This window comes from Meles meles, chromosome 13, assembly GCF_922984935.1.
Source record: "Meles meles chromosome 13, mMelMel3.1 paternal haplotype, whole genome shotgun sequence".
Classification (NCBI taxonomy): Eukaryota; Metazoa; Chordata; class Mammalia; order Carnivora; family Mustelidae; genus Meles; species Meles meles.
In genome coordinates, this window is record NC_060078.1 from 82,748,976 (window position 1) to 82,767,570 (window position 18,595).

An 18,595-nucleotide genomic window follows, 5' to 3' on the forward strand; every position below is an offset into this window, starting at 1 on the left:
GGTTATGACCCCGCTGAGCTCAGAAACCTGTATTTACGAGGCATATGGGAGCAGAAGGAAACCATGCTTTGGTCCTCTTGGGAAAAAAACCAGAGTAGCTGCCATTCAAATAATGTTTGTTGCAACTAGTATTTCTTTTAAAGTTGTAAATCAGTGAATTTATTGCTCAGCACAGAAAACTAGTCAGAACTCCAACAGGTGCTTTTGTGTTTATCTCTCTGAACTCTAGGGGATGCATGTGTCAATGTGTTTATATATGTTTGTGGATTATTCTTGTATAATTACAAGGACCCACACATAGATGTGTGCACACGGGCTTGTGTGTAAAGTATTTACAGAACAAGATAAGTTATTTCCTCCCATGCAGCCATCTGACCCCCTCCAGATGTCAGTTTCACATTTGGAAGAAAGTAAAGGTAACATGCTTGGAAACAATGTAACATGCTAGAAAAAACAAGCTTCTAGCAAATAGAGTTGTGTCTTGGTGGGTCTCCTGCTGACTGGCAGCCCCGTGTCCCCTGCAGACTGCAGAGAGATCCTGCTTCCCATGATGACGGATCAGCTCAAGTACCATCTGGAGAGACAGGAAGACCTGGAGGCCTGTTGCCAGCTGCTCAGCACCATCCTGGAGGTTCTGTACAGGAAGGACGTGGTGAGTAATGGCTGCATTTGCCCAGGCTCTCTCCGGGGACCCGGCAGGAGGGGTCCCTTAGCATCCACATGAGCCCCTGCCTCGCTGCACAAAGGTGCTTTGAATTTATTTCAGAAGGAATGACCTTTTAAGGGTTAGCCTTTCTCTCCTTGAGTGGTATCCTTTAATGGTGTATATTTATGTATAAAGTGTGATACTAACATGAAAATATGTGTTCTTTCAAGTTAAAAATCTTTCAAGTTTTTCCTGTGACTTCTTGGGTGAATGCCTCCGCAAGACATGTTTTGATCTTTAAGGTCAGAAAATGGCTTTGATATTAAAAATTAGAAATAAACAAATGGAGGCTAGTTATCTATATTCTTTTTGCCATTTCTTAGTTTAGAATAATGCATGCACTGAGATTTGGGGTTTTTTTGTTTTGTTTTTTGTTTTTGTTTTTTAAGTCATTGATGCTTCTGAGAGTTTTGAGAATGGCTCTCTGCCTCTGGTCCAACGTTCTTCTCCTAACAAGTAATTTCCTCCTATGCTTTTTTAGATAGACTTTTTTTCTTTTTAGATGGTGTTTCCTTTTGTATTTGTAAATTACATGCCTAGTTCCCTGAGCTTTTTTCTTAATCGGAAGTTGGTGCAGGTGCATGTGGAAAATCGGACCCTGTGGCTTCCCGTCCCCAACATGCCCCCCGGCCCCTCCACCGTACACACCTGTGCACCCGTGCACACACTCATGAACTCACTGAGTCTCTGGGTGTGTCTGCAAAGGCATAGAGGTCCTTGTCCATCCATCTGTGCCTCCCGCAGGAGACAGATGGGCCAGGTTTTTAAGGTCAGCAGGGCTTAATCTTTGCTCTCCCCCACATGACCTCTGTATACCTCCCCGGTCAACACACGCATGTACCTGTCCTGCCCCCTTCCTTCCTGCATGGACTCATGCTCCAGAGCCTGGTTAGTGCTGTTGAAGGAAGAGGTGAGATTACATCACTTCACAGCGACGGTGGCCCCACCAGCTCTTCCAGGAAGCTGCTTTGCAAGGTTGTAGACACCTCCGTCCAACAGCCAGCCTCCGGTGGCCCCATTCCAGGGTCTGCCCTTTTCTTCAAGGGGAAAACGTTGGGAGTACAGGAGCTGTGTGGCCCATCCTCATCCTGGAGGTGGTATCCGCCCCGGACTTGTGTGTGAGCACCTGGAGGACATATGTAAACAAGTTCCAAGTTCAAGAAGAAGAATCAAGAATCCCGTCCCATACAAAATACAGGGCAAATTCTTCCTGATTGAAAAAAGTCGGGGGCGTCTGAGTCTTAGATATTATGCTAGAATACAGGCGCTGTGTTCCAAGCAGTTGTTCCCCAGCTTATTCAGTCTTGGTTTCCATTTACAGATGGACAAGTGTCTCTAGAAAACTAATTGGTGGGCTAATCAGGGATCATAAACATTATATTATTTACACAAATTGGTTTTATTTTTAAGGTTTGCTTAAATTAAATTACTATGATTATATAACAAATTACCATTAATGGTCTATAATTAATAAGATGCCTTGTGTTTTCTTTGTGAAGGCTTTTGCCTTTGACAAGGGCCATTCTTCATCTTGTTAAGGGTCATAATTGATTTACTTTTTCCAGGATAAATGAATTCAGTGACAATTGCCAGGGCTTGCATGCTAATGATTGTCTTAGGTGTTGGTTTTCACTGGTGTGTCTTCCTCTAGGGGCCAACTCAGAGACATGTCCAGATCATCATGGAGAAGCTCCTCCGGACAGTGAACCGAACCGTCATTTCCATGGGACGGGATTCCGAGCTCATTGTAAGTGCTCAGTGGCGTGTGCTTGGGTGTGCAATGGTGGCCGAGGCCGTCTTTCTCAAGCATGTCACTGTCATCCACCTGACCCTCTTCCAGCTGCCTTTTGACAGTTAGTTTATTTTACTGCGCTGTGGCAAGCAGCTGACATACATTTATTTACAGTCTGGTCTATAAAATAGGCTGATTTTCCATGGTTCTGGAACCAAGTGTCAGAGTTGAAGGGTCAGCAACCTAACATTTTGGGGACAGAAATATTTGATTCTAGTTTACTTGTAATTTACTTCTAGCGAAGGATATGTATTTTCTTTAAGTCTTTTATTCTTCTGTTTCTTTCTACGTATGTACATTTAAGGTGCCATTAATAAAATTTTATGAAGGACCTTAAAAAGTAATTGAGGTGCTCCAAACCAGCTGTTTTATTGTCTGCTCTCAGATATTGTAGATGCTTCTCTTCAGCAGATGACTGTGGCATGCAATGAAAACTGTGAGTTTTCTTCAAGAAAGTTTTACCAATCATTTAGCCAGTTTTTCAAGTTTTGTATTACGGTCCCCCCCCCCCCCCCCGAATTTAGCATTCTCCTTCCCAACCATTACTTTTAAGTTTGGTTTCTTAGGCAAAAGAGCACACATAGGTCCTTTTATTTCCCCTCATTTCTAGTGCCTGTTACCATTTCACTAAATTCGGTTGATGGCATTTCAAAAAGAAAATTATTCTTTTTCAAATCCAGGAACAAAACATCCAGTTATAGAGTTTTCACTGGAAACCAGACCAGATACATTGGTCTTCTTGTGTGACCATAGTTCTCTCTGCTCATCCTGGGAGGGGATTCAGTAAGGTGACATATAGGACTGTTCCGGCAACAAGGCAGGAACACAGGCACCATTGGACTGGCTGGTTTCTGTGGCTGGCAGGAGTAAAGGATGCGGTTTGGTGAAATCACAGATGGGTAGCGCAGAAGTGGGACAACGGCTGCCTTAGTCTGTGTCCATCCCGTGAAATGACCTACTTTATGCCTCAGAGTTTCAACATGTGTTGTGTTCAGATTTTCCTTTTTAAGGCATGTTTCATTGAGGTTTGGATGATCACATTTATAAATAAGGAAATCAAATATTTCCCTGTAAGTCGTATTATTTGCAGTGAGTGGACTTTTCCATTATCCTGCAGTAGTAGATTCGTCTGCCTTATCGTGTTCTTTTCTGCAATCGTAACACCTATGAATAGGTGCTTGGAGACGGAGCCCCGTGGAGTAAGATGTGAGGTCACTGCAGGGTCACCCCCCAGGGGCGGGTCCTCACGCCTTCCTGGGGTTGTGCCGTGGGTGTCCTTGGAACACTCTCACATTGTGGACCTTGGAGGGGCCCTGTGGTGGGATGGATGTGTGTGGTTTGAAGTTGAACCAAGTTCATCTGGCGGAACTGTTGGAATGAATTGGAGTACAGAGGTGGGGGCGACGTGGCACTGTGGGGGTGCGGGGCGTGAGTGATGGGCAGATGGGGGTGGTGGCCATTTCGGGGCCAGTGAGCTGAGGATATAGTTCTGGGGTTAGGGCCCTGACCCTAGCAGGGTGTTCACTTGGGCCATCCTCTGCTGGCAAGCAGTTAAGCTGGGATGAGGAGGACAAGAAGGAGCTCATACAAGCTTGGGCGGTGCTTAGAATACGGATAGATTGCAAGGTGATTTCAATCAATGGATCTAGCAAAGGTTGAACAGAGCAGGTGGAGTGTGATGTCTTCTCTCAGACCATGTGGTCTTGGTTGCATTGGGAAAGTTCTCATCTCAGGCATGATGCCCATCGTGGTGATCATAGCAGCAGCAGGTTACTGACACGTAATTTCTGTGCTGGCTGCCATGTACTGAGTGGGAGGATTCTCATTTAACTCTCAACTTTACTGTGCTTATGTTACTGCAGAAAATGTCCTACAGAGACATAAGAAATAGGTCTAGATGTCATAGCTGGCATGGAAATTGTGATTTGGCACTCTGGCTTGGTGCTGGTGCTGATTCTCCTAGTCTTTTCTGTCAGATTGATACTTGGGACACTCATCTCAGTGGCGTCCAGGAGGTATCGAGGGGGAATCGCTCCTGGGTCTTCATCCTAGGTAAGGAGGCAGCTGTCCAGTGAAACAAGTGCGCGTCTTTCCATTTAGCACCTTTCAGTCATTTCCATGGGCCAAACACTAGGACACTAGGATTTCCTGGAGGTTCAAGGGAGGGTTTGGTGCCCCTTTCCCGAAGGGCTCAGAAGACCCCTCAGAAGTTCCTGTTGAAGAGCCCATGCACATTTGAAGAAGGAGGGATGACAGTGAGGACCCACACTCAGTTTTACCCAGCTGGGGACCTGTTCCTGTGGACCAGTTGGCAGGGGTTCAAGGCCCCGTCTGGGAACAGGGGTGCAGGGCCAACCACCCATGTTCGGGCCCTTCCGCCACCGTCCTGACTTTCTCCAACAGACATTTCTAGAAGCAGGAAGGGGATGTAGGCCCTAAGCTGCCTCCTCCCAATTCCAACATCTTCACTATCTGTAAAAGGAGTCCAGAGATTCCTTTTGTAAAATGAGGCCGTCATGGAAAGAATCTCAAAAGAAAAAATAGATTCTGAAAAAGTGATCATTATTCAATGAGTGACAGCGGCATCAAGATGTTTTCATGAAGGATGATTACCTTTGAAAATAAGTTCTTCAGAAGGATCTTCAAGTCCTCAAGGAACCATGAGCCCTTGTGATGTCCACAGAGTGGGAAGACAGAAGCGCTGTCCTACTCCGTGTGCCTGACCTTGCTTTCCATTGCATTTCCATTTCCGATTTGCTCAGATGCAGATTTATGCGTCAGCTTCTTAATGTCACTGTTGTTCTGTGAGTTTAGATTAGAGGAAGACGTGGAGAGAGAAATATCCATGACAGAATGGACCAAAAACTCCATCAGTGGACCTTCTAGAGTAGAAAAAGAGCAGAGAGTGGTTTCCAGACCTGTTGTGGGTACGCTGTAATATTCCAGTGTAACACGGGGATTTCTGTCCCTATGTGTTTGCTACTCATTTTTGCATACATGGAATGGAAATGGTGTAACTATGAGTCAGCTTAAGGATTCTAAGTAATCACTACAAATGGATTTAAAAATTAAAGTGATTAAAAAAGTGTTGAATAGTTATGCTTCATGTAATGATTTATTCCACGATGCTATCAACACTGATCGCCGGTTTGGCCCCTGTTTCCATCAGAACGTTGTCAGTTGGGAGTGCTATTGTGGGCTGACGGTTTCCCCACCTGTTTATGTGTGGACTTGAGAAATGAGGGACTGCTCCATCACGGGAGAATCTGTGATGTATGGTGTGAGTCTTTTTAAATTTTCTTAAAATTACTTATTAGAGAGAGAGAGAGCAGGTGCAGGGGAAGGGCAGAGGGACACTCAGACTCTCCACTGAGCAGGGATCCAGTGGGGGCTCAATCCCAGGACCCTGAGATCATGACCCGAGCCAAAGGCAGACACTTAACTGACTGAGCCCCTCAGGTGCCCCGAGCCTTTTCTTTCCTCTGTGTCTGTGGTGTTCCCTAAACACTGTACAGTTGATTGTGTATTGTTTGTTTTAGTTCATTTTATACCTTTCAGCATTCTGTGTGAGAGTGAGCTGTTGGAATGCATCTCATGCATAGGATAAAAATGTGCCATAATCCTAAGTATCATACTTCTGTAACAAATAAAATTGCATCTGGCTAGTACAGAATTGTAGATCTTATAGACCCCTGAAACAGGCCCTGACCTAGTAACCTTGTAATGACCTTGCCACAGAATCGAGATGCCGTTTTATCTTTATTCCACTGGGGTCTGAAACTGTGGAATCATTGAGTGACATGCTTAGTTTTGTATCGTCTGATTTCAGATTTTATGTTTTTATTCCTTTTGGAAGTTTCTGAGGCCCTCAGCGTCAGGTGGTGTTCCTCATCGTGGCCTGTGGTTCTGAGCCGGGCCGGGTTAGGTGTTCTTGTTTGTGGACAGGCGGGGTGAGCTGGTAGCCCTCCTGCCCCTCCCCGCCACGCGCCTGTCTTGGCCGGAATGCAGCACTTGTACACGGCTGGCCTGAGGGAGACCAAATGAGCCCTCCGCGGGCTGTGCCTCCTCCTGTGGTATTAGGGCGTTGCCGCTGCTTCCCAGCGACCCGATTTACATGCTGCTAATGGTCCTTTAAAAATGTAATCGAGTGAGAAAGACTTTTAAAGATTTTTCTATGGCCTGGATGCGCACCAGAAGACTGGCAATTGCTAATTCACTAAAATGAAACTGTGGGCCTTTTCTAAGGAACGATTCCCTTGCAGGATGCACCAGGAGGCCTTAGGAAAGGGGGAAATGGTGCCCGCGTTGTCTCCTTGGTCTTGTGACTGGCACACCTGTTCACTACACTCCTGTGATGGAAGTCGTTCTGTCTCCGCCCCAAGCACCAACTGAGGGCGACACAGAGGGGCCCGGGGTGTGGTTTATTGTGAGATCGGCATCGCCGGTGGGGGAGACGCTGTTGGTGAGAACCCAGTGCTTTCTTTGGGCCTCGGTAACTTTTAAGGACCTGACATGTTTCTTCACTTGGAAAAGGGTGTTCTAGAACTGGCCTCCCAGTGAAGAGAGCCCTTTTACCAAGACTCCTGACTCCCTATTTTCACCAAGATGTATTTTGTCCCCATGCATGAACGTTCATTTTTGTGATGTTTGCTCTAAAGGAGTTGAGATATGACTGTGCTTTTTAAAAAATTCTGTTCTTAATTTTCATTTGCAAAAGAAAGTAAGACGTTATTAAAAATTCTTCTTCTATACGAGTGTCATAAGACCTGTCTTTAAATGGGATGTATGTTTGCCAATAAATCTACCTTGAAGACTCGTGGCTTTTAGAAAAGCGTAGCCTGACACGTGCGCGCATGCGAGCTCCGATGGCTCTCTATATGTTCATTTTACTTGGTATCAGTACCTCAATTCTTTCTGCTTTTCTCACATTTTTAGTGATTTTTCAGGGTTGGTCCCTGACTGTGGATTCACCGCAGAGGGAGAAAACTCATGTCACTGCCTGGGTAAAATATTCCGTGCAGTTCTTGCATATTCATAGTAAACCCAAAGGTGTCTTCAGTGAATTATCGAGCTACTTAGAAGGCGATATGCTGCCCTCACATGCCCTTCTCAATAGGCCAAAACAGACGCTGCACGTGACCGCACGATTCGTTGACGCCGATTCACAACATGGAACGCGCTCTCAGAATCCTGGAGCTCCTGCAGTGAATAAATCGGTCGCACACTTATCTCGTGCCAGATGTGTCAGGGAGAGAGTGTTTCTAGATGAAAGGAGGTGTTTCAGTAGGGAAAGCAGATGCTGTGATCTTTTGGTGACACTGGGCTGACAGAATGGCCTTGCTTAGTAATTAAGTCAGATTTTACTTGCCATAAAAATGCTCTGGAAGGGTCAGTCCAGTGATGGTGGGCTTTTTGTAAAGGCGCTGTGCTGTTCCAGGTGGCGTGGGGTGGATACGCTCCTGACCTGGTTCTCTCTTCTCCAGAGGCACAAAGCCAGCACTCTGATTTCTTTTCTGAGTTGTAACCCAGGATTGTGTACCTCAGCTCTGCCGGGCGACCATAGCCCCTGCTTCATCGGCCAGGCTCGTGGTTACTGTCTGAGGCAGCTGGTGCTGGTGGATAGACTGTGACCGCCGTCTCCCCAGCAACGGCCACCTCAGCAGCCCTGCCCACTTCCTGTACCCTTCGCAAATTAGAAAGGTTTGCCCACACCTTGATTTCCTCCCCGTGTATACTCCGCTGTGGTTGGGGGAGGGCCTGAGATCTAAGGAGCAGATGCAGAGACCCTGAGACCCCTCCTTGGAGGCAGTCACACACCAGTCACTTGGAAAGTACCCACGTGGCAGAATGCCCTTTGCCTATCTAGTTTGTAGAGCCAACACTGTAGGTGGCTCAGAGTAGGGAATGAGACCCAGAGTCTTTTTTCCCCAGATGCCCCAGGCTGGCACCCTGGGTCTTCATCTCCACCCTGCACACGGGGTTGTACCCGTCTCTTCTTTTCCCTGGTGAGCTTGTGAGGGCCGCAGAGCCTCTGTCTCAGCCTCAGTCGTCCCAGTATCTTGGCAGGTGGACTCTGCTAGTGCAGACAGCTGGGAAGGGTGTGAGACCTCTCGGCTTCCAGGCAGATCTCTCCCTTGGGATAGGGCACGAGTATTGGGTTGATCTCTGCTGGAGGGATAGGGTGCTCAGCCCAGCTGGGGTGTGGATCTTTCACTCACCCTCCCTTTTCCCCCAAAGAAAAATGAGGTGACCAATCCCCTGGGACTGGGGACCTGCTTGTTGGCTGATTTAGAGAGACACTGTCTCCATGGGGCCGTTAGAGGATTTGGCTTGGAAATACTCATGAGTTCACTTGTCTCTTTAAGGTTCTTTAAAAATTACACGAGTTAGCCATATCCTGCTGTGAGCCTGTGTGGTGCTCTGGGCCCTGTCCTGGTGGCTGATGCTCCCGCCAGGGGCCAGGGTCTGGCAAGCACAATCTGAGCTGCATTTCAGCCCTGTGCTCTCCAGCCAGGCCAGGTGAGTCGGCAGCCGCCTGACCATCATCTCCTCTCCTGAACGCTGGAGGAAGTTCTTTTTAGCCCCAGTATCTTTCCTTTATAATTATTTTCTTAGATTACTTCTATTTTCCCAAATCATCAAGACAACGAAATAAGTTTAAGAGCCGCACAAAACATTACCTTTGATTTTTTATTTAAAAATTAATAAAGAACTTAGTGACAAGTATCATAATTTAACTTCTATACGTAATGCCATGTGTACATGTACATATGAAGGAACACTGTACTTTTTACCTTGGTTTTGTATCAAAGTTTTTACTTAAATCTTTCTAAGAGAAGAATAGGCGTCTGTTCATGACACATTGCAATTAAACTGTGAAATGATTTTGAAAAATTTTTTTTTCTATTCTGAAGATAGTTTTAGTTTTAAATAGGAATTAGTTTATCTTCAGTTTCCTTTTTGACTTTGAATTTTTTTTTCTTTGATCTAGACTGCTTTTAAACAGTGATGTCATTCTGTTTACTAGGATGCCCTCTTGTTGAGACAGATTTATAGCACTAATTAGAAAGCTGCTAACACCCTTATTTCAATTCACCGAGATAGTTGGGATTCTTAAAACACAAGGGATATAACTTGCAAACATTTTTATAACTTTAGTTAAAAACAGTATAAAATACATGAAACACATTTTTTTTTAAATTTTTGTCTACATGAAACAATTGCACTTCCTTCATGGTACAGGATCAATGTGTCCTTTTCCTTGCACAAAAATATTTCTCAATTCTGTTGACTGATAATTCAAGGATTTCTATGCTCACATAATGTTTCCACAAAAGATGTGTGTTTTTCTTTTTAATTAAAGGATACATCTGCAGGATAGTGTGAGTAACCCCCAAAGAATGATTACAGAATACACTCTTCATTTTATCACTTCTGGGTCTGATGGCTGATCACTAGGTCCTTGTAGAATCAAAACACTTAACTAAAATAGATTTGGTATTGAGTGAGGAGGAAGACGCATGGCAAGAAATAACTCCGATGGGAAAAATGCAGGTAGACATCCTTTTGGCATCTAATCCATGAGGTGTCCATGTCAGCATGAGATTAGATGTGAAACTTTTGGACAGAAACTTGAAGACTAGGTTTTCTGGTATGTTCACAAACGATTCAAAATTTTACTGTACAAAAAAAAGGCAAAATAAGATTCCCTACTTCCTATCATGAAAAGCAGAAAATGGACAGACCAAGTCATTCGTAGACGAGGGAGGGCCTTTTGATTTCTGTAAAAAGATAATTGCAATGGTGCAAAAGAATGAGTGGAAAAATAAAGGAACTAAGATTTATATTGCAATGTGTAATCAAAAGAGAACCCTAAGTGTCACTGTTTATTTAAAAAATACCTAAAAACATTTGATTCACAGCTTTCCCCTAGGTATGTCATTGAGTACAACTGACTAATAGGTTGGATGTAGGTGACATTAAGTTTGTTGGCGACAGCTAAACTAAACACGCGGCTTCTCTTTGAGATGGTCCGGTCTTCCACAGTGGTGACAGAGCAGAATGGATTGTATAAAACGTCTGGCTGTGTTTTTGGTCATGAACAAGGTCTCAAAGACTGATCCACAGAAACACTTCCCGGCGGCAGAGAACACCTATGATTTATTGGTGACGGCATTATCCATTGTGTATCTCTATGTGTGTTTTCAAATTCTTGCCAGAATTTATCATTTGGCCTTTGGGTACCAAAAGATTAAAAATGAGATCTAAGAAAGCTTAGTGTCCAATAGCTCTGACCCTGTCGACTTCAGTGAGTAAAGGCATGTCCTAGACTTTGGGGGACTCCGGCTGCAGGCCATTTGGAGAATGAGCAGTAAACATGTTGCAGGTCCGGAGATGAAGAGAATGCTAAGTCTGAGGTGTCAGTGTGACACTGAGATGGGGTCACTTGGCTTAGCGCTACAGCACATGAAGGCAAATATACATAGAGTCACATTTTAGAGATTATTTAATGGTCTCCGACCACTTAAAAAAAATTGTGCTTTCTCCAGATTTTGATGTGCTGAAAATGGCACTCGCCCCCTGCTTATTTGCAAAACTAAACATAAAAATGAAGTCTTTTGCAAACATAAGGCTTGCTTTTTCTTCTCATTTAAAAAAAAAAAAAGAAAGGCTGGAAAATAATTATGAGTTTTAGCTGTGTACAGAGTGACAGCCCACCGTCTCGCAGGCTGATAACGTAACACTTGCCGATCTGGGGATGGGGTGGGGGCATAGTATTTTTCTTATCCTCTTTGACTACATAAGCTTCATTTCAGAGTTTACATCCCACATCCGTGAAGGGCAGAGAACAGCCGGCAAGATGTGACGTCTACTACCTTGCTTCTGGTCACTACCTGTCGCTGCGAAGGCCTTCTCGGTAAGCAGGGTGGGAAGTGGGAGGCGCCCGAGAGGCCGCCACCGCAGCTCACTCGATCCTGTTTGTGTTGGAAAAGGATTTACCACACTCCAGCGGGTTTTAAAGACGGCCTTTAGACTCCACACGCCATGAGTTTTAAAGAAACCAGAGTTTCCATCTTCCGTGCTTTTTAGATTCGGGTTTGGATTTTTGCTTGGGAGTCGCGGAGTAGGGCTCCTGAGAGTAAGGCGAAGGTGCGACCTGAGTCTCCTCAAAAGAATGGAGTTTCTTCAGAACCGGCTGGAGCTTGTCTTCTTGCTGCTTAAAGTCCAGCTCCACACTGGGAAGAAGAGAGAGGGGAAAATTTAGTGCTCGATCTTTCATATGTAAGGATCCCCCTTAGTGACAACAAAATGTGGTGACATCCTAACCAGGGTGATGACCGGTTTGCATTATGTTAATGTTTACTATGTAATTTCATGGCAGTGAGCAGTCAGTTCTGATCTGTTTTAGCTGTCACTGTGAGCTGTCTCAAGTAGGTTCATTTTCTTCGAAAATCACTTCCTTGCTTTTGTGATGAGCCTTTGAAGTTTTATGAACGTACTCAGTTGGTGTTAGAGTATGGCCTGTGTGTGTTGTAATGAGAAAGGTGTCTTCCAAATAACCCATTCTGGCTTGTCCGTAGACTGCACCCACGTGCTTCATGGAATAAACAGGGAACCGGAAGTGTGAGTGTTGGGGGGCCTTCCCTGCTCATACAGAGCAGCGGTGTGAGAGCCCTGGGCCCGTGCACCTATTCCCAAGATCAGAGAAACCTGTGGATCTCACCTCAGATGGTGGCATGACATGACCTTGGCTTCAGTTCTCCTTATGAAATCTCATTGCCTACCAACGTGTAGGCACCGCGATATCCAGCCTCAGGGGAAATGGTGTGTTTATGGGGTCATTGCCATAGAGTGTCACTGAGTGGTGATCAAGGAACGTTTTTCTGGCAGTGAAAATAACCTAAAATTGCGATTACATTGCTCAAGCCAAAGTGTGCAGACATGTAGCCATGAGGAAGGACCTTTGGCAGTAGTGATGATTGTGTTAACAATGGCAGGATTCAAGAAATTATTTTCTTAGGAAATTTCTCCACAGAATACTGTGGCCTGCCTGGGGCCTTTCCTTCCCCTCATGGCTTTGGGAAGCCCATTGTTGATCCACTAACTGACTAACTTCTAGGGTTCCCCTTGGGCTTGGGGATCGGACACCCTGGTCCAGTGACACTTTTCTGTGATGGCCCCGGTGGTGATGAGCCTTGCCTCCCTTCTCATTGCCCATGTACCCCGACTATTTGAACGTGGGCATCGCATCGCTCCAGGCCTTTGGAGAATTCCACCCTGGGCTCCTTCCACATCTGGTCTGGAGGCCGACTAAATGTCAGTAGATTTCAGTAAAGGCTCAGCAATGATGACAATACATGAGCTCATAACATTTTATACCCAGTAGAGCCGTAAACCATTTATAAACATGAAATCCTATTGATTTAGAGAACCATTAATCCTAGCCAAATTTTGACATTTTGGAAAGACAAAACAGCAAAGCTGTATTATCCAGACTTTTAAAAACAAGTTCAAGACCCATCTAATGGACCATTTTATGTTTTAAATCCACTGTTCCATTTTTCGTACCGTCGAAGACTATAATAGTACTGGAAAAATTAAAAATAATGTCAGAAAAGTTTATGGCTAGTTAACCCCTGCTCCCAAAACAAGAATTTTTTTTCCCCTTCATTTCAGATGGCCTTTTTGAGTTATGCTGCAGTTTATAGGAGGCAGAGTGAAACCTCATGTGCTCGTGCCTTGCTAATCTAGAACACGTGATGCTGGAGGCACAATTCCCCTTCAGGGCAGGTGTGCAGCTGCCCTTGTGAACCGAGAGCTCCGCGATGCGCTGCGGTAGGAGGAACAAGGACCAGCATCCTGCCTTTTCCCCTTGTTGCTGCGGGGGCCATGTGGGCTTCCCCAAGTGCCCGCCTGACAGTCTCCCTGAATTATGATGAGGATTTCCAACCTTCCCCTCCCCCGCAAAGAAAAGTCAGTGAAAACATGTCCTAAACTCTTAAGCTGTAATTCAAATCTTATGTAATCCTTATTATCTGATGATGCCTCATTTTATCCTGCGAACCAGAGCTAGCAGTGACAAAGATACCCATGGGAGAAGTCTTCAGCTTGGACCTTTCACAAGGAAAACGAGGGCTGTGCAGTTGAGTGTGGGAGATCCTGTGGTATCCAACCTGGTATGTTAGGTACAAAGGGGTAATTTTATCAGGTGCGTGGTTAATACTGGAAGCGTGCTCTCCAGATCATAACCATGTCAATGGCCCCAGATAGGTTTTGAGTTATTAGATTGGCAGGCGGGTGCTCGCCTTTCCTAGGCTAACAGTACGATTCTGGGTACCTGTAATTACTGAATTCCCATTAAGCCGCTACATTGGGAACCCTGTTATTAACCAATTTATCACACCGCGGAACCATGTAATCACAGAGTAATCGAATCTGAGTTCTTGTTAACAGAATGACTCGACTCTGTCTGTTGAGCTGATCCCTGTTTGCCCTCCCCCATTACTGAGACGCTGCCCTGGGGAGCGGGAGCAGGCTTTGTTACAGAGGGAGTGTGTATGGCCACCGATGCCCTCTGGGAAATGCCCCTGGTGGGGCTGGCAGTGACTTTGAGCCATGCCCCTCCCTCCCCTCCTGTCACTCATGAGTGTCGGGGCATCTGCCTGCGGAACAGTGTGCCCTGGCTAGCAGACACATGATGCGTATCACTGTGTACACTGTTGTCCTCTGGGGGCCTTCTGTTATTGTGGAAGGAACACACCAAGTCACCGGGTTGATCTGAAGCAGACAACTCGCTGGAGAGGGCAGCGTCTGAAGGTTAGTCGTCTGGCCAGCTCTGACTGACACAGAGCAAAGGTCCATCGAGTCTTAGCCAGATGGCCAGAAGAAAGCAGCACCTGCTATCCTGGCTAGAGCAGAGGTCCTGGACAGAAACCCCCAATGGACATAGGGCACTAAGACTTTGTACACAGACCCCTGTCCCTGTGAGACATCCAGATTGTGCCTATGGGAGGATGCCTGGGCAAGAGCCACCGCTCTCACTCTGGGCTCTAGCACGGACACCTGAGTGATACCAGCTGTGGGGACGGGGCCCTGTGTGCTGCCTGGCAGATGATGTGGTGTGGGAGTGGCCACCATTGCTACGGTCTTTATGGCTCTTACTTTCTCCCTGCCCGAAAGAAACACTTGTCCTTGCTCCCGGCATGGCTGGCCACTCCTTTGTCCCCCAGGTACACGTGACCTCCTCATTCTCTACCATCCTGGGACAGATCACCCTCCACCATTTTCTTTTTTCCTTCTCCGCCCGCACCACCGATAACTGCTTACTTGTTTCTGTATTATCTTGCCTCCATCCCCCAGATGCAGGAGCCAGCACTGGGGGTGCTGTCCTGTCCCCCCATTACCAGGACCTACAGCGAGACCCAGATCCTGACGGTTGACTGTGTACTAGTTACTGAATTAAACAAATGAGCACAGAGCCGTAAAAGACAGATTCCCCTTGGCTTTAGTCCGAGTTGCCCTGGTTGGTCGGTTTGCATCAGCGCTGTGGCTTGTGCCCCCTCTTTCCTCCCACCCTTAGAGCCCACTCCTTGCCCCAAATGGGACTTCTTTTGAAAGAAGTTGGTGGGCCCACTCCAGGTGGAATCTGGCCCAGCTCCATTCTATCAGAACTTAATCCAAGAAGATGGTGAAACATTGCAGAACACACAGGGATCTTTTTGGAACTTGTTCCCTGCACTTCAACTTCCCTTTTTCTGGAAGAGTCTACAGTAAGGATAGGATCAGTAGGGGGGCTCTCAAGTGGCCAGCTGTTCCCGTGCTCTGGTCGTGGGAACTCGGGAGTAGCATTTTATCCTTCCTGTGTGTTGGAGGAAGGCCTGGGTCTGAGTTGGAGGCCCTGGTGGTGTCTTCCATTCTGTTAAAGGTGACCCGCCTCTACCACGCGGTTTGGGCCTGCTTCCCCAGAGCGGTCCCAGCTCAGAGACTTACCCCTGATGGAACGAGCAGATGCGAATGTTTTGTATTCCAAGTCTGGGCTTAGTCCTCATGGTCCTTTCAGATTCTGGTGGGGCTTTAAACAGCTCCCTGGACTCTCTGGGGCCTGTGTGCCCAGCAGCCACACAAGGTGGGAGGCTGCTGGTGTTGCAGGCAGGGTCTGGTGTTCGTGATGCACTGTCCTGGGGAGACTCCCATCATGCTGAATGCTGTTTGTTAGAAGGAAAGCAATCTGGAAAAAGTCCTGATGCTTGAGTTCCAAAGCATGAATGTGAAGGGGCTGCAGCCAGGCCGGGCTTACCCATGCTCGGTGCTCTCTGAACAAAACACAGCCTGTAGTTTGTGCCGGGTGAGACTCGGTGCCCAGAAGTACTGGGGCTGTGGACGAGACCTAAGTCCCCAGGAGCTCCTGTTATATTTACCCCACATCTCTCCTTCCCCTGCCTGCCTCCCCTTCTCTGTCAAGACAACTGAACCATGTGACCAAAGCTTTGCATTGAGACCGTCATGTGACCTGAAGACGGGCCACGGTGCTACTGCAAAGCCATTTTCTGTACTCCATGTGACTCAACTGTGATAAACGATTAAAGCTGTAGATTCCATTTCTTTGGTTAGTCTTTTGCCTCTTAAAAATGGGCGTTTTAAGTATGGGGACTTTTCTTGCAAAATTATTATTCTGTACATTTCCAAAGAAATAAGAATCTGTCCTAAATCTCAGGCTGCTCCGTCAGCTGGCAACGCAAGCTTTGTTCCCTTCCCAGAGACTCTGCTCAGCTTTGTAGTAACACCTCTTCCCCCCACTCCCTGTGCTTTTGCAAAGAGGAGCGTGCTCGTAGCTTCAGTCAGAGCTCTGCTCGTCTGCAGCTCCTATAAATACTTGGACCTCGCCACAGTTTCTTTAGCACACTGTCGCCAACTCCTCAAGTTAATTTAAGGGGAATGTAGTTAAAACATTCCTTTCTTCAGTCCTCTGTGTGTAGCCTTTAGGAGTTAAAAGCGAGTGAGTTTGGCTCCCAAGCGCTTGTGTTTTCTGGAGTGGAGGAAAACCTGAAATCTCGGATTTCTCCGGCCTCGGCAGTGTCGGCGGGCTCCGTAGACTGCAGAGCAGTAGCCTCTGTTTTTAATTCTCCTGAATTAGATCACCGAGTGCCCCCGGTGCTGTCTGCGGCTCTGACTGACTCACGCTCTGCCACTGTGGATAAGTCATCTCACCTATGGGGACCTGAGCTTGCTGGGTCGTGAAACAGTGGTGGAGATGCGCTCTCACCCCACGTGGGGGTTCTGTGGCACAACCTCGAGTGCAGGGAAGTGCAGCGCATTGGGGCATGTGATGGTGCTTGCTGTATAGATCTGGATGGGACACATTGTGTTCCCCATAGTGCAGTGCTTTTTGTCTAGGGCTTGAATCTGGCCGGGTGCACGTCAGCACCATGGACAACTCCAGCATTGTCCAGAGGGGGCCCAAGGTTAGGCTCTGAGTTTCAGGCTTGCTGTCTTCCTTGCAAGCTGGATGAATTTAGGCAAGTCTCTTCCTCTTGGGCCTTGGTTTATGTACATGTTGCTGGCCCTGACTCCGTTATTAAAGAACCAGGACCCGGGACACCTGGGTGGCTCAGTGGGTTAGAGCCTCTGCCTTCAGCTCAGGTCATGATCTCAGGGTCCTGGGATCGAGCCCCGCATCGGGCTCTCTGCTCAGCAGGGAGCCTGCCTTCCCCCTCTCTCTCTGCCTGCCTCTCTGCCTACTTGTGATTTCTGTCTGTCAAATAAATTAAAAAAAAAAATTTAAAGAACCAGGACCCAAAATAGCCATCATACTCTCCCAAATGCCTCTCCACTTGAATATCTGAGGGGCACCATACATCCAGCTTGTCCTAAATCAGATCTTTCCTTCAGCCTGCTGCTCTGTCCTTCCAAACAGTATACGGCCAGCATTCATCCAAGAGGCCACACCGTGCACCTTGGCCTCAAGCTCTAGTCCTTTCTGCTTGATCCCACCGTCTGGCTCAGTGGATCTGCCCTCAGAAGGCTCCAGCATCCTTCCTCTTAGGCCCCTTAGACTACCCTTGTTGAAACTTTGAGAAGTTTTCCCTCTGATCACTGAAACAACCAACAGTGGACTTGCCTTCTCCCTCTCTCCCTCCTCTGTCTCCCCTCTCCCAACACCCATTTATTCCCCCCCCCTTTGGACCCCTCCCTCTCTCCCTCCTTTCTGTCTCCCCTCTGTTTAAGCCCTCCCTCCTCCCTCTTCATTCTCTCCCTCTCTCCAGCTCTCTCTGCCTTTCCTTCTCTTCCCTCCCTAACCCATTTCCCAGTTATCTTCCAGGGTCACCTTCAGAAATCCCAAGACTCCTTGGTAAAGTCCTGCTATCCTTCAGCCTAGCTACATGTCGCCTCTTCTTTCTGTGGACTTTCCAGAATAATCACATCTGCCCACTCTTTGTCCTGTCTGAAATCCCCCAGAACAGGTTGCCCCTCAGGCATGCTTGTCTCTGCATCTTTACTAGAGCAAGTCTGTCTCATATTGGATTGTAGCTGTTTTTCTCATGACTGTGAACTCATTGAGGGACGGACCCTATTTAATTCATCTTATGTTCAAAGTGCATTTAGTACAATGTCAGGCTCAGAACATGCTTTATTACTGAATTGAAATAAATGGATGAACTGAACCCAAATCTCCTCACTTCTAATCTCTGCAGAATGCTGCTGGTCTATTTTTTATCTTGTATTTACAATTTGTCATCAAAATGAATGTATGTTGTAAAATATGGCTATGTGTTAATATACCTGTATTATCTGTGGACCCCATTCCAGTGGTTTCAAATACTAAAATTTGTATTATCAGCTTTTAACACTTTGAACGTAGAATGGATTCATCATAACTTTGGATCCTTCTCTCACTACTATTTCACATAGTAGGTGCATAATTCAAATTCATAGAATAACTATAAGATGTAAAATACCAGATATGGATGAGTATTCAATAATATTATACCCAAACTATAAGATCTGTCCCCCTTGCCTGGTATTCTCTTCGAAGGAAATTATGATTACAGTTATAAAAACCAAAACATCAGCCTATATCCTAGCTATAATTACACTCT

At 46.4% G+C, this 18,595-nt stretch overlaps 2 protein-coding genes across 4 annotated transcripts in view; one reads left to right on the forward strand and one right to left on the reverse strand.

The window, feature by feature from the left end:
* DOCK1 (dedicator of cytokinesis 1) overlaps nt 1-18,595 on the forward strand; it is a 489,703-nt gene that overhangs the window by 189,808 nt on the left and 281,300 nt on the right. For all 3 annotated transcript variants that reach the window (XR_006821218.1, XM_046026751.1, XM_046026752.1), the window contains exons 26-27: nt 525-652; nt 2,358-2,453. Coding sequence is in view for 2 of the 3 variants with exons in the window: in XM_046026751.1 (XP_045882707.1) it covers nt 525-652; nt 2,358-2,453 (224 nt within the window). In the remaining variant the exon portion in view is untranslated. The remainder of the gene's footprint in view (nt 1-524; nt 653-2,357; nt 2,454-18,595) is intronic.
* Nucleotides 9,217-18,595, reverse strand: part of INSYN2A (inhibitory synaptic factor 2A) — a 58,082-nt gene continuing 48,703 nt past the window's right edge. Inside the window, exon 4 of the mRNA XM_046026754.1 lies at nt 9,217-11,734. Within this exon, the coding sequence (XP_045882710.1) occupies nt 11,551-11,734 (184 nt within the window). The 3' untranslated portion in view covers nt 9,217-11,550. The remainder of the gene's footprint in view (nt 11,735-18,595) is intronic.